Source organism: Helicoverpa zea, chromosome 3 (assembly GCF_022581195.2).
Source record: "Helicoverpa zea isolate HzStark_Cry1AcR chromosome 3, ilHelZeax1.1, whole genome shotgun sequence".
Lineage (NCBI taxonomy): Eukaryota > Metazoa > Arthropoda > Insecta > Lepidoptera > Noctuidae > Helicoverpa > Helicoverpa zea.
In genome coordinates this window covers 13714663-13728912 of record NC_061454.1, presented here as the reverse complement: position 1 = coordinate 13728912, position 14250 = coordinate 13714663, and the positions used below count along the sequence as shown (strand labels likewise).

Here is a 14250-nt window from a genome sequence, read left to right as displayed (position 1 = left end):
CACAGTATTATAGTTCGGCCATTCAGAGAATGCGTTCCTGACACGTCGCGATTGAACTGACGACGTAACTACATTCATTGATTATTGATATAATAATGTTGTTTTAATGCTCCTCAATTGTTAAAACGGTAAACAACCAGCAAAAATATTTTTATCGTAACTGCAACGCCATTGCAAAGTTACGTCGTCAGTTCAATCGCGACGTGTCAGGAACGCATTCTCTGAATGGCCGAACTATAGTCACTACAATTATTTATCACGAATTTTTGGGAGGTGTGCACTCGGCAACGGTCGGCGAACGAAGGACCCGAGTCGTGCGCGCGCGCCGCTTTATAAAGTCCACCGTTGACAGATCGATGGTTGACAGATCGATGGTTGACACATCGACGGTTGACACATCGACGGTGGCGCCGTCACGGCCATGCTGACATACGCTCGTCCTCGAGCGATTTCTAAGCATCTGAGAACAAGACAACGAACTGTTCGCTCATCCTGACATACTCAGTCACATCAAATCAAGTCAGTCAAATCTTTAAGTTGTGAGGTCAATCACAACAGACTTAAATGTGCTGGTCCGGCAAGCCCTTTTTTTTTTTTTTTTTTTTTTTACAACCAGATGGTACGTTCACACGCGCGCGTTCAAATCGACATTCAACGGGCACAGTCACGTTCACGAGCGTGTAAACGGTACGCCCGAGCCCGTGAACGCGCCCGTGCCCGTGAATGCCGCGAATCGGTCGAGTGTCGGTTTTTTGGCAAAGTTCAAAGGATGAATGTGCGGGCGCCCGGCGACTGTTTACACGCGCGCGGGCAGTCAGTCTCTCCTGCGCTTTCGTGACGATTAAACGTTCTAAGAAAGTCGCTACGATCGGAGATTACAACATGGCGGAATGGTTAACGTCGTTCATGAGCTTTTTTTTTTATTTGTGTAAAGTGCGCTTTTTGCTTGTCCCCCGGATTTGACCTAATTTCATTCTTAAACCCATTAACTATTTGAGTTTTTAAAGATACTGGACCAAAGAATATACATTTAATTTTAATTTATTATATTAGTTTCTGTTCCAATTATTCATTATTTTGTTTTAACAGCATTTAAATAAACAGGAGTAGGCTTTTTTTGCTTGTCCCCAGCTGAATTCGTATGATTGGATCAAGAATATTTCGCGATTTTTCTACGGACGATATACTTTTTTTAAGGGGTTTAGTTTCTAAATGTCATCATTTAATAATATTCATCAATTCATTTGTAATATTCTGGCTTATTTACATAAAAAAACGTATAAAACTACGATGATGAAATTTTGATCCAACCTGAACATTCAGTATTGTGACCGCATTTTATAGTACTTTAAGCCACAATTTTTGGGTAAAATACTTTGAAACAGGCACTACTTAGACATACTACTGGTTTTTACTTTACTTTACTATTAAAGTCGAAAGGATTTTGAGGAACGTAGACGTTTTGTTGCTGGCTCCGTACAAGAACGGAATTTATGTTCAGATTTGTGTTTGAATTTTACTACAGCGTAACCAAATATTAGGATTGCTGTTTATTTCTAGAAACCGCCATTTCTTTAAGTTACAGTTTAAAATGACATCAAATGGAAAAAAACTACAAATAATTATTTATAATTTTTTTTTAATCGGCAAGTATGAAAATGTGACTTCCGTTTTGTGACCAAAACTATGGTCACATACGGGCTGAGCTCAAAGTCACAACATGACTGATCCTATAAAATTAAGTTTACATGGAAACAGTGATGTTGTTTCAGATATTCAGAATAATAGTTTTCTGTGGGGATCAATTTTATTTTATTCATGTTTACAATCTTTATGTAAACGAGGTACAATATTTTTTTGTTATTATTTGTTCCATTATTGAAAAGATATAGTATTTCTTGATTATTATTAAATGTTGATCTGGAATATTACATAATTATAATAATAGCGTCCATGTAGATGAAGCTTTATACTTTTCAGACGTTCAGTTGCGTGACTGTCCCTGTTTTCTATTTGAAACAAAAAAATATTTAAAATTCTTTATAAAATACTGTTTTGTTCTGTTTTCGCTCGATGGACAGGAATTTAATTTTGATTCATAACTAGGGATCACTGCAGAAATATATTTTTATTATAGCTTATTATTTTAAAAAATAGTGTCCGATGTGCATCAAAAGTCACATAATTGAAATTGAAGTTTGATTTTTGTTATAAAACGTTCAAAGAATTGTCGTGTATTGTGTTTTTTCCTTTTGACAAGATTGTTTTCTTTAATTAGTAATAAAAATATTAATAATATTTTGTGTAGTTTTTTGTTAATATCATACTCAATAGAGTCACATTCTGGAAGTGATCACGTAGTTTTTTCCATTATGTATTCGGATATTTATTATTCTAGCTATATTTTTGGCGTTCTAACTTAATTTTCGTTAATTTCAATCTATACACTATTTAAAAATAAAAAAAAGTTGCCATAAATTAGACTTAAAAAAAAAAACTAAGTTTTATACATGTTGACACAAATAAAAAAAAAAGCTCTCATCATTTTGATTCTTTTTCCAATAAAAATAAGTTAAGGCAAAGGCTATGACAGCAACAACACCGAGATCCTCGCTGCTCGCCATTCTTGCACTGACTGACACGACGGCGCGCGTGTGAACAGCTTGAATGTCCGCCTGCCCGCGACGGGCTGCACGCCGCGCAGCCCGCCAGGCAGCCCGCCGGGCTGCGCGGCGCGCGTGTGAACGTAGCAAGAGACTGTTAAACCCTTCTCATCAGTTTTACAACCGGAGACTGTTAAACCCTTCTCATCAGTTTTACAACCGGAGACTGTTAAACCCTTCTCATCAGTTTTACAACCGGAGACTGTTAAACCCTTCTCATCAGTTTTACAACCGGAGACTGTTAAACCCTTCTCATCAGTTTTACAACCGGAGACTGTTAAACCCTTCTCATCAGTTTTACAACCGGAGACTGTTAAACCCTTCTCATCAGTTTTACAACCGGAGACCGTTAAACCATTCTCATCGGTATTACAACCGGAGACCGTTAAACCATTCTCATCGGTATTACAACCGGAGACCGTTAAACCATTTTTTTTTTAATTACCTTTTTCTCTCATCTTTTTCTCTTTTTTTTTTTAGCTTACTTTTTTTTCCTTTTTTTTTTCTTTTCTTTTTTTTTTTTTTTATAAAATATCACATAGTCTACACAAAATAGTTGGTTAGTCACCAGAACCTACGACCCATTAAGGCCAGTTCTTAACATGATTCGGTTTGTCATAAGTCGCAGAACATTGACCCAGAGAGCCATTTCCTAAAATCAGTCACACCAGTCACGTGTCAGGGCAGTCCCCAAGATTTATCACACTTCTCACATGTCATGGAACATTGGCCCTGCGAGCCAGTTCAGTTAAGTTAGTTACGTTAAGTTAGCCACCAATCATCACTTTCTGAAGTCATGTCAGTCGAACATCATGATCATTTCTGAAGTCGTGTCATATAAGTACAGGTCAAAGAACATTAATTGAAATTCGTCACTGTCACCGTCATTATCAGATGACACCTTATAGCTTCCATGATCGTGAGCCGCCGTCTCGGCCTCCTCAGTCCTTAGTTGGAATACGAGCTACTTCAAGTAAGCCTACACGGGTATGTCAGGTATGTTACCACAGCACTTTTCGAGTGGTCTTACTAGTACTCGAATTCAATATAAGATGGTCTCAAATCAACCTTAGCGATTTCCTATAAAGTTTCACGACACTAGTTGCACGGAACCATACAGTTGTTCCCATGGAGAATATTCGGCAAGAAACCCAATAGAAGATACCTATCATATTCTACGTCTATTACAATGAAAGCAAAAGCCCTAGAAATTCCTATGCAATTGAGTTTCGGTTTCTTCCGCTCAAATTAGACGAACAAAATCATCTTCAAGAGGAATCTCACTGTTGTCACTAAAAGATTAAAACGCTCTGTTTTGTCGAAGCTAGTTTGCTGTATCTCGAATTTCTATCTACGACTAAGCAGAGTCGACTAAGAAGCTCGCTAGATCTGAAGACATCGTTCTCATAGAAATAAAATATAAGCTCGATTGGTATACGGTATATTGCACTGAACCTGGTACTATTTGCTACTCAATCAACATCAACAACAACGATCTGAAGAGTATGATGATGACTGACGGGTATATGATGATTATAATGAACTTCTACGAGCCCGTCGCGCAACGTTCGAATCATTGCTCGCCCTATCTGACTGTTGGCCAAAAATTCTACTATTGTTATAAGAGTAGTAGAATTTTTACAGGATTTCTCGAATACTCCGACTGGTATACGATTATCTGATTGGAAAGACTAGCCGAAAGACAACAGCTACTGTTCAAGGCCTAAGTACGGATTCAAATAAGGGATTAAGGGATTAAGGGAATAAGGGAATTTCATCTGAGACGGCATCCGTGAAGTCAGAAAAGGAAAGTGCTTAGGCAACTGACCAAACTTTGAAAACATTTGGGTCAGCAGTGGCCCCCCCAGCCGTCAAGTCCCAAATGTGTGGCGCAACAATAGCCATCCGCGCCGATGAGGCAATATTCTGGGAACAGCAACAGTCCTTCTCCGGCAAATCTAACCTAAACAAGAGGCAAGTCCTTCACGCCGACACGCTCAGAATAAGACAGGCACCATCCACCAGACCTACACTCCAGAAATCACAGCCATAAGTGCGCACCAACACTAGCCAGAACGACTCAACGGCACTACACCCCTGACACATTTCTCCTACGCATCACGAGCTGCACTACCACCAGTTACGGATTTCAAGAACAGCAATCACCTTTCAAACGAGGAAACCGGTCACATCAGCTGCCAAGCAAGAAATAAAAGAAAGATCCAACAGTTAGTCCGACTTTCAAATTGTTAATTACAACTACGATTGTCACTCACACGAACGCCTTCCACTCGACAGGCTTTACATGACCTTTGTGTCCCTTAGCCGACTTATCAGCCCATCCTGGTTTTCTAGGAACCACAGTAACGCGACACTAACTGTACTCACACAGATTTACGCGAGTCTCTTCCTGATCACCACGCTGCTACCGCACAGGCCAACGGGTCTTTTCCAAGTCACCCCGATACCCATCATAGGTACAGCATAACACAATAAAATCACTAAGTAGGCGTAAGAAGTAACAACACCTTGCCAACAAATCTATAGTCTGACGTATAATTGAATTATTCTATGTAACTGAAAGACATTAATCAGAACCCGTGGAACTACTTCTCAGCGTCGGTGATTCCACTAGTTAACTACCACTGACAATAATTGTGTGCCAGCTGATTGTTGACCACGGCGATCGTATAATTAGCCCTTATTAGGAGATCAGCCTGCCGCACACATATTATAGTGCGCAGGCATCTGCGCAGACACAGACGTACCCTATTCCTTCAATCTCATAGCGACAGCCCAACACAACCAGAGAGAAACCACAAGGAGGACCGACATCAATGCGCTCTCCAATGAAGGGTGCGTCAATCAGCATCTTCCAGGCTCCGGGCTGCCTTTTGAAAATTTCCAAAACCAACAAAGCGAACTCGTCCCGACCCGAGATCCCGAGCACAACAGTCGCACTACATGACAACTAAACCAACGACACAGTTCATATCTACCAATACCACTAGTCAACGAGGCAGTTCCACGTTTAATAACCTCGTGTAAAAAATAACCTCAACATAAAACTATGGATTGAACAATGGATTGGTCTTACCGGGTTTTCCACTCAACGTGCGTGACGATCGCACATCGCTATGGCGCGCAGTACAGCAAACCTTTCGCGGACGTGAAGCCACGGAGATGCACAAGCACCAACACTCCGACCTCACAAAGACACGTTGGGCTAATGGCAGGCAGCGTCGTAATTTTCTCGCCATATTGCACAATGATGGTGATCATTGTTGAAACATGAAGAAAAAAAAAAAAAAAAAGGCAAATTCGGTTAATTTTCTAGCATACCTTCAATAACTAACTTGACATGTAACAATGGAAACCGATACCATTACCATAACCGTGGTTACCATACTTGTACCTTCGCTGAAATTCTTAATAAATCTTCTACTACAAACTCCATTTTAAATTATCGACTTCCATTTTTTTTCTTTTTAGTGGGTAGGCAATTTATCTTCACGTGGCGAGTTCTCCCGAAATCAGTCTGGTCATTCACCAACCAACCAACATCATGTTGCAGTACGAGATTCACCACCCAGGATTCTTGCTTGTGCTTGCCTGGCTTGATTCAATGCGATAGCAGTGTTGCATCAGGCGTATCAACTTTTGCCACTAGAATCTTCACATTTTGATCACGTGGGCGATGCAGGGCAATCCTTAACAGATGTGGGCATTCGGATTGCATCCCACTTCTGATGTCGGCGTCAGGATCCGACATCGTTAAATAAAACAAAGGGGTTCTCACACAATCACTTGGTTTATTCCAATTAACACAGTATTAGTCACTACAATTATTTATCACGAATTTGTGGGAGGTGTGCACTCGGCAACGGTCGGCGAACGAATGACCCGAGTCTCGGTCTCGGGTTGTCGCTGCGCCCCCGCAAGGGGGCGCGGCTGGCGGGCCGCGGGGCTACGCCCCTTTCCCGCGGGGTCCAATCGCTGCCCGTTACTACGGGCAGGTCTTTGGATTGCCGGTGTAGGCGCGGCAGGTTAGGACAGCGTTGCGACCCGAGTCGTGCGCGCGCGCCGCTTTATAAAGTCCACCGTTGACAGATCGATGGTTGACAGATCGATGGTTGACACATCGACGGTTGACACATCGACGGTGGCGCCGTCATATACATAATGTTATAAATTATGATAACGAATAGACATGGGAAAAACATATCATTGAAAAGAAAAGATTGATATATATCTTTTGATCACTGGGATATGTATCACTCTTTTGTATCTCTATATCCTTTCGAATCCGCGAGTGACATTGTACTGTTGCTCAGAGTGACTCGCTTCGTTCAATTCAATCCAATGTATCACTAAATCAGTACGAACTAAGAGTGATAGATTCGTTTAGGATAGATAGATTCGTATATCAGTTTATAATATTTTTAAGTTTATTTTTTTTTTCATTTTAAATTTAAGTTTACGATTTATGTAATTGGCTGTTAAAGCCGTGTAAATCGAATAAATAAATAAAAATAATGGTCAAACACTTATTCTCGGTATCGAGAAAGTGAGACAGAACATTCTAAGTAGGGAAGTGCGAAAGAGATGTCTGGACTTTCCGATGAGAAACCGTGACGCCAGCCGCTCAACGCTATGTGTGCGAGTGCAACACAGATACAAACGGACGACGGATTGAATGAGTTGTTAAAGATACACTGATACATTCGGATTTGAACTGATACAAAGAGTGAGTGATAAGAACGGAAAGATACATATCTTTTTTATCTATCACTCCTGAGTTACCCATCTCTAATAACGAAAAATGACTCCTATGAAGAGAACCTATGTTAACGTTTCTCTTATCTGAGCATGGACTTCTAGGAATTGTGAGCTGAGTCATGCAAGCATGTAATTAAATACCTAAGTAGACAATAATACGACGATGCAGCGTACACATAGATGTATTAACTAATATACAAGTTGTAATCTACACTAATATTATAAAGAGGAAAACTTTGTTTGTTTGGTTGTAATGGATAAACTCAAAAACTACAGGACCGATTTTAAATATTCTTTCACCATTAGAACGCTATATTATCTGCGAGTAACATAGGGTATATTTTATCCCAGTGCGGGCAGTAGCTCCCACGGGACGCGGGTGAAACCGCAGGAAAATGGCTAGTTCTAAATATAAACAATCAATGTGGAAACCATGAAATGATAAATACGACAAAATATAGACAGCAGGCTGTTGGGGAGGCCTTTGCCCAAGAGTATTAATATTTATTTATTTACTTATATACCTACTACAGTCGTTACGGGTAGTCAGAAGCCAGTAAGTCTGACACCAGTCTAACCAAGAGGCATTGGGTTGCCCGGCTAACTGGGTTGAGAAGGTCAGATAGGCTGTCGCTCCTTGTAAAACACTGGTACTCAGACGCATCCGGTTAGACTGGAAGCCGACCCCAACGTAGTTGGGAAAAAAGCTCGGAAGATGATGATTATTTATACCTAGGTATACTACCCTACCTGTGATACAATTTATTTTAATTATGTATTAATCTGTGATTAGGTGACTAAAACAAACTGTGCTGAAAAATCATAGTTATACTAGCGCCAATACTTAATTTAAGCTGTTTGTTTGTTTGCTTGAGTATCTACCTACTTATAACTCCATCTACACATATAAGAAAAAATATTTCACTGTTAGCCCATTTCATTTATCGAGAAAGATTATAATCTACTTACTATACTTTTTATCCGGGTGCTTGACGTAGTTTCTACGGACTAGAGAAAATAATGATGGAAGTTATGATTATATGATCGGTTTCCCGATTCACTCATGTAAGGATCAGCCAGCTGCGCAGAACATACATAGTGCACTCACTATTCTTTCACTCCGACACCGCCGGAGAGAGATTAGGCGTAGGAACTAGTAAATTCTACCAGTTCTTCAGCTATTACCTATTTAAATAAAAGGAGTAAGAAATAAAAGACTAAAAGAATAAAAGACACAAAAACAGAGCTGACAGAGGACAATCTATACTAAACAACATAACCTGTGAGTCATAACTGAATGAATGTTTGTCCCACACTTGTCCCAGTTTTTTTTTTGCGCCGTATTCATCAACAAATCTAATTATCGTTCTGACGGCATTATCATCTAAGCCAGGTCTACGAATGTTGGGATAGGAAACTCTTGCTTCACCTTTTAAACTGCAAACTCTCAAGGCTGGGTCGCAAAATATCTCTGGCATCAGCCGGCGAACTAAATCTGAAGCATTCTTCGCTAACGTTTTAATGTATTCAAAGGAACTAGCATTTATGTATACGCCACTTTCGGGTATCAGTTCCTTAAGTTCGAGGCTATATTTCTTATGCTTCAATGTCCACCTGGAGTCGGCTGGATCGTATTCAGGGGGTAGTTCAAAAGTAGGAATTTCATTCTTTTGTTTAGATTTTTTAACAGTTACGTCGTTGTCACCTAATTTAATAGTTTCATTACTGTCTGTTTCAGATTCATACTCTTCGTCTGTACTCGAAGCAGTATCCTTGTCAGCTTTTTTCTCTTGCTTCTTCAGAGCTTCCAGCAATGATTTACTCAGAGCTTCCGGCAATGATTTACCCAGAGCTTCCGGCAATGATTTACCCAGAGCTTCCGGTAATGATTTACCCAGAACTTCTTCTAATGGTTTATCCAGAGCTTCTGCTAATAATTTATCCAGAGCTTCCGCTATTGATTCATCCAGAGCTTCCGCTAATGATTTAACAAAAGCTTCCGCTAATGATTTACCCAGAGCTTCCGTTAAAGATTCTTCCAGAGCTTCCATTAATGATTTACCCAGAGCTTCTGCTAATGATTTATGCAGAGCTTCCGCTAATGATTTACCCACAGCTTCTGCTAACGATTTATCCAGAACTTCTGTTAATGATTTATCCAAAGCTCCCGGTAATGATTTATCCAGAGCTTTCTGAAGTCCTGAAGTCCTGAAATCCTGAAGTCTTGTATTATTGTCGTGGGTTGCATCCGATGGATTTTCATTTGTGCTGCTTTCCTCAGTCCCTTTTCTATGAGTAATAATAGGGACATTTACATGTTGCATAGCGTCGTTATTTCCATCATCGTCGTCGGAAATTTCAATTAACTCTGGTATTTGTGGCTCATTACAATCATATTCAAAATGTTCTGCTTGTCTGATAGTTTTGTCATTTGTTTTGCATAAACATGGCTGTCTATGTTTTGTTGTATCAGCTGAGTTGTTCGATAGACGACGCTTATAGGGAGGTTGTGAAGTCCCAGCCGCTAGAGAGCAACCTAGAATACAATAGCTGTTGTAAACAATAGTTTTTTTTTGAAGAGTGTCTATGGAGTTTCTTGCCAGTTCTTCTCTACTTCCATTTACTCATAAAAAAATGCTATTTACTTATTAAAAAATGCTATTACTCTGTATCCGATTTCATTAATGATAACTCAATTTAGCTTACAGTATTATTGTTCTTAGATTAAATTAATATAGTTATAAGTGATACCTAGTATTATAGTTTTTTATAGTATAAGTCTTATTTTTTGCATGCCATTTAGGCAGAATGTACACGGGTCAAATAAAATTGTAACACCTAATTGTAAAATTACCTACATTTTATGCAAATAAATAAATCTATTCTATTCTCCATGAGATCCACTCTTTGGAACGTGCAACTAGCTTGACGTTTCAAAAGAGCTGTTTTGATATGAAATATTTGAAAAAAAAAACATTGTATTTGACTTTATCCTATAAAGTGTATAAATCACTTTATAGAATTTTTCAAAAACTGCTCACTGAAACGAGTTCAAAATAATTTTCCCAGAAAATCTAGTTCAATATTCAATATCAATTTCAAGTTTTATATTTTCGATTTTTTTCATATTTTTTAGGATTATGGTTCAAAAATGAGGGGACACATTGTTTTTAACTTTCGGAGCGATTATTTCCGAAAATATCAATATTATCAAAACCTATTAAACGATATCACACGACAGGGTTGGAATGAAAAGAAAAACGCCCCACTTTACGTGTTTTTTTTCACTTTTTGATCGTGATTGGTATCCATGTATTGGACAAACATGGCGAAACTATAAGGTTTCCTAGTTTACTACGGCACTCTAAAAAACCCGCGATTTTTGGCTTCATTAAAATCACTCGATTGCCAATGTATTTACTATTGTCTTACGTCTATCTACTAATGGGACGATTAAAAGGCTGAGGCAAGGTTTGCCTCGCCAACATTGATATACAAAAAACATATCAATGCTCGCCAAATATTCTTTAATCTCGATTGTTGGACATATTTCTATCCTTTATGACTACCATGTTTAAAAAAAAACATACTCTACAATAAACACATATTCTAGTTTTCAGTATTTATTTTCTTAGCGGCAACAGAAACACAGCCTGTGGGCTGTAAGACTATCTAGCTGTCAGGGTCCGTGAAGTACAGTGACGCAGTGAGTACCTACCTTGTGACGGACAGACATTTTTTTTTTTTTTTTTTTTTTTGTGAATGGCATCTCGCAGTTCAGCCTAGGAGGCTGTTGACTGCTTAACCGGTCAAATCCCTGTGGATGCCTAGAGTTTAAGGCCTCCAGCCAGGGGCAAAAAAGCTTACAAACTAAGCGACTGCGCTAAGGGCACCCCCTGTGGGGTACGAGCCTCGGCTTAGGGCGTCGCTGACTAACAGCAAAGGGACAGGCTGGATCATGGTTTAAGGGGAATGACGGACAGACAGCGAAGCCTTAATACCTAATAGGGTGCCATTTTACCTACTCTATGGGTACGGAGCCAAAAAAATAATCAATATTATTCTTACTCACCTGCTTTTCGATCCATGTTAAACAGTTAGTGTTCAAAACAAGGAGTCTAATAAATGTTTTAATCTGTTATTTTACAACACATTTTTTTTTACTTCGCCGATTAAACATTAATGTTATATTAGATGCGAAATTATAAAACAACGTTATTGTCCTTTAGTCAGTTAACTGCTCGAAATTTAGATTGTGACCGAGGTTCACAATGAAGATTATAGAAGTCTTTATCAACAAAACCTATTAACGACAGCTTTATTCAGAGGACTAGTTGCAATTAAGCTAAAATTGAAGTGACTCAGTTTATTATCCCAATAATGAATAACGTTTGACGGAAATAATAATATGATAACAAACAAGTACACAACTATGTACCTATGTACCTATCTGTTGCACGTGTCAAGGGGTGCCATGCGTCTGGGTTTCCCCAGATTTATCCTCGTTTGGAGGCCGTCCGGGAGCCGTGCGGGCGGGGTCTCAAGAAGTGTCGAGGAAAACCCTGACAGTTTTATGTAAGGTAGCACCTATTTTTCGGCATTGTTGTGTAAAATCTACATTCGGTGACACTTAATTACTTATCTCATGTTAAGTGTTGTTTGTTTGTTCCATTTTGCATTAAATTTTGCGAATTGCTGAAGACTGATTTACTTACTTGCGAAGGCAATTAAAACATATTGTTTAAACTGCCTGATTAGATCTAATGCTGTGTGTCAGTTGCATTATGTCTGTTTTTTATGCTCTTCTTCACTTTACACACGGTAGGTACACGGTTTCTTAAATGTTACTTTAAACAATTCCATGGACACCTGTCAAAGTAGTTAATTTGTTAAACAAGAGTACAAAGTGGCTTTTAACCGCGGGGTCAATTTTGATGACCGAGCAAGCGAAGGATTCTTAACGAGTGTTTCAATAATTAGAATCCGAGCGGCAGCGAGGGAATCAAAAGAGCACAAGGTGAAAAATCTTTGCACTCGAGTGCAACACGTAAGTTTTCATCCCACCTCATCCATCAATCGCTTAAAGGAAAGAGCCTTAAAATTTAGATGTAGGTAAAAATCACCCGATCACACAAACACATAGGTACATACATTGCTAGTTAAATAAAAGCTTGTAATAAAATAATAATAAAAACCGGCCAAGTGCGATTCGGAATCGCGCACGAAGGGTTCCGTACCATTATTTAGACAAAAAATCGCTTCGTTTGTTGTATGGGAGCCCCCAAAAATATTTATTTTATTCTAGTCATTAGTATTTGTTGTTGTTAATTTCAACCCTCACTATCGCGGTTCATGAGATACAGCCTGGTGACAGGCGGACGGACGGACGGACAGAGGTGAGAAAACAATAGGGTCCCGTTACCCTTTGGGCGCGGAACCCTAAAAAGGAACTATTTTCTTCTTTGTTTGTACCTTAGACGCTCCGACACTACTGAACCGATTTGAAAAATTCTTTCACTAGGTACTGGAAAGCTACAGTCTTTCCGAGCAACATTATTAGGCTATATTTTATCCCGGTATGGTCAGTAGTTCCCAATTTAAGGGACGCGACTGAAACCGAAACCATTAGGTATAGAACAAGTTACTATATTTGTAAGCAGTTGCATTCGACGAAGCAATGCAATTTATCGCTGTTTTTTTTATGTATAGGTGTTTTAATTTTCTGTCGTTTCACTTTTGCACACCTACTGAAACCGCTCAAATAGGTACCTACACTAGATTTTTACAAGATGTTTTTGTAAAACGAAAATACATAATCCAGTTTTCAGTGTTTGTTGTTATAGCGGCAGTAAAAATACATTGCACAACGGGGAAAATTTCAACTGTCTGGCTATAGTTCATGAGATACAGCCTGGGGACATTTTATCCCTTTTCGTACGGAACTAACCTTAAACCGATTTTGATAAACTCTTTAGTGTGCCCGTTGCGAGCTTTCCAACAGCGAAATATTTTCATAATAAGTTCAGTCGTTTCTGAGCCTTTAGTATACAAACAAACAAAAAAAATGTTTCCTCTTTATTATTTTAGCATAGTTTACATGTAGTTCGAGTACTTCTTAACAATAGGTATTGTAATCATTTATTTCTTTCTTTCCTTAAGCGCAGGCCACACCACCAGCTACGCGGGCTAGGCGGGCGAACATCGTTTCACCTCTTTACATACTTCCGTTTACACCGTGAGCTACCGACTAACCTAACGAGCTAAGCTAACGAAATACCCGACGATTCCAGCGAAGCTACTCGTTCACGGTTCACCTCGTTGGTGCGCTCGGTTCGTTCGCCCGTCCTCCCCGTTTCGAGTAGACTACTCGACGCTCGTCTCCGCGCGCTCCGCTCGTCGTTCGTCTGGGGCCCGATTCTCCTAATTTTACTTAAGCGACCTTCGATTGACGTTCGACTCGATTCGACTGAGATCCAATCCCGACTCGATTACGATTGAAGCGTATGTGGCATTCCGCTATTTTTTCTTTGAAATAAGCCTTTTTATCCTTTTCTGTCATTCAATAATGAATCATTTTGTCTGCAAATGATTTACGATTGCAAAATGATTGTACAGCAAACTACCGTATAGACCAAAATCATCAAAATAGCAGACCAATCGCACACCAATCAAATGTCAATCGAATACGATTGGTCTTTTATTAGTAGCAGAATGCCCGATATGGTTAAAACTGCTATTACGATCATATTGCGATTCGATTTCTATTCGATTTTGACATTATTAACTTAGGAGAATCGGGGCCCTGTCC

At 39.4% G+C, this 14250-nt stretch overlaps 1 protein-coding gene across 1 annotated transcript; it reads right to left on the bottom strand.

Annotated features, from left to right (window-relative positions):
• Positions 1 to 8582: 8582 nt before the first annotated feature.
• On the bottom strand, positions 8583 to 11839 carry LOC124645756. The gene is made up of 3 exons (XM_047185631.1): positions 11515 to 11839; positions 8723 to 9978; positions 8583 to 8627 (listed from the first exon to the last, which is right to left on the bottom strand). Exons 1-3 carry the CDS (start codon positions 11528 to 11530, stop codon positions 8583 to 8585), a joined length of 1317 nt encoding a protein of 438 aa, XP_047041587.1. The 5' UTR covers positions 11531 to 11839.
• Between the last annotated feature and the right edge of the window lie 2411 nt (positions 11840 to 14250).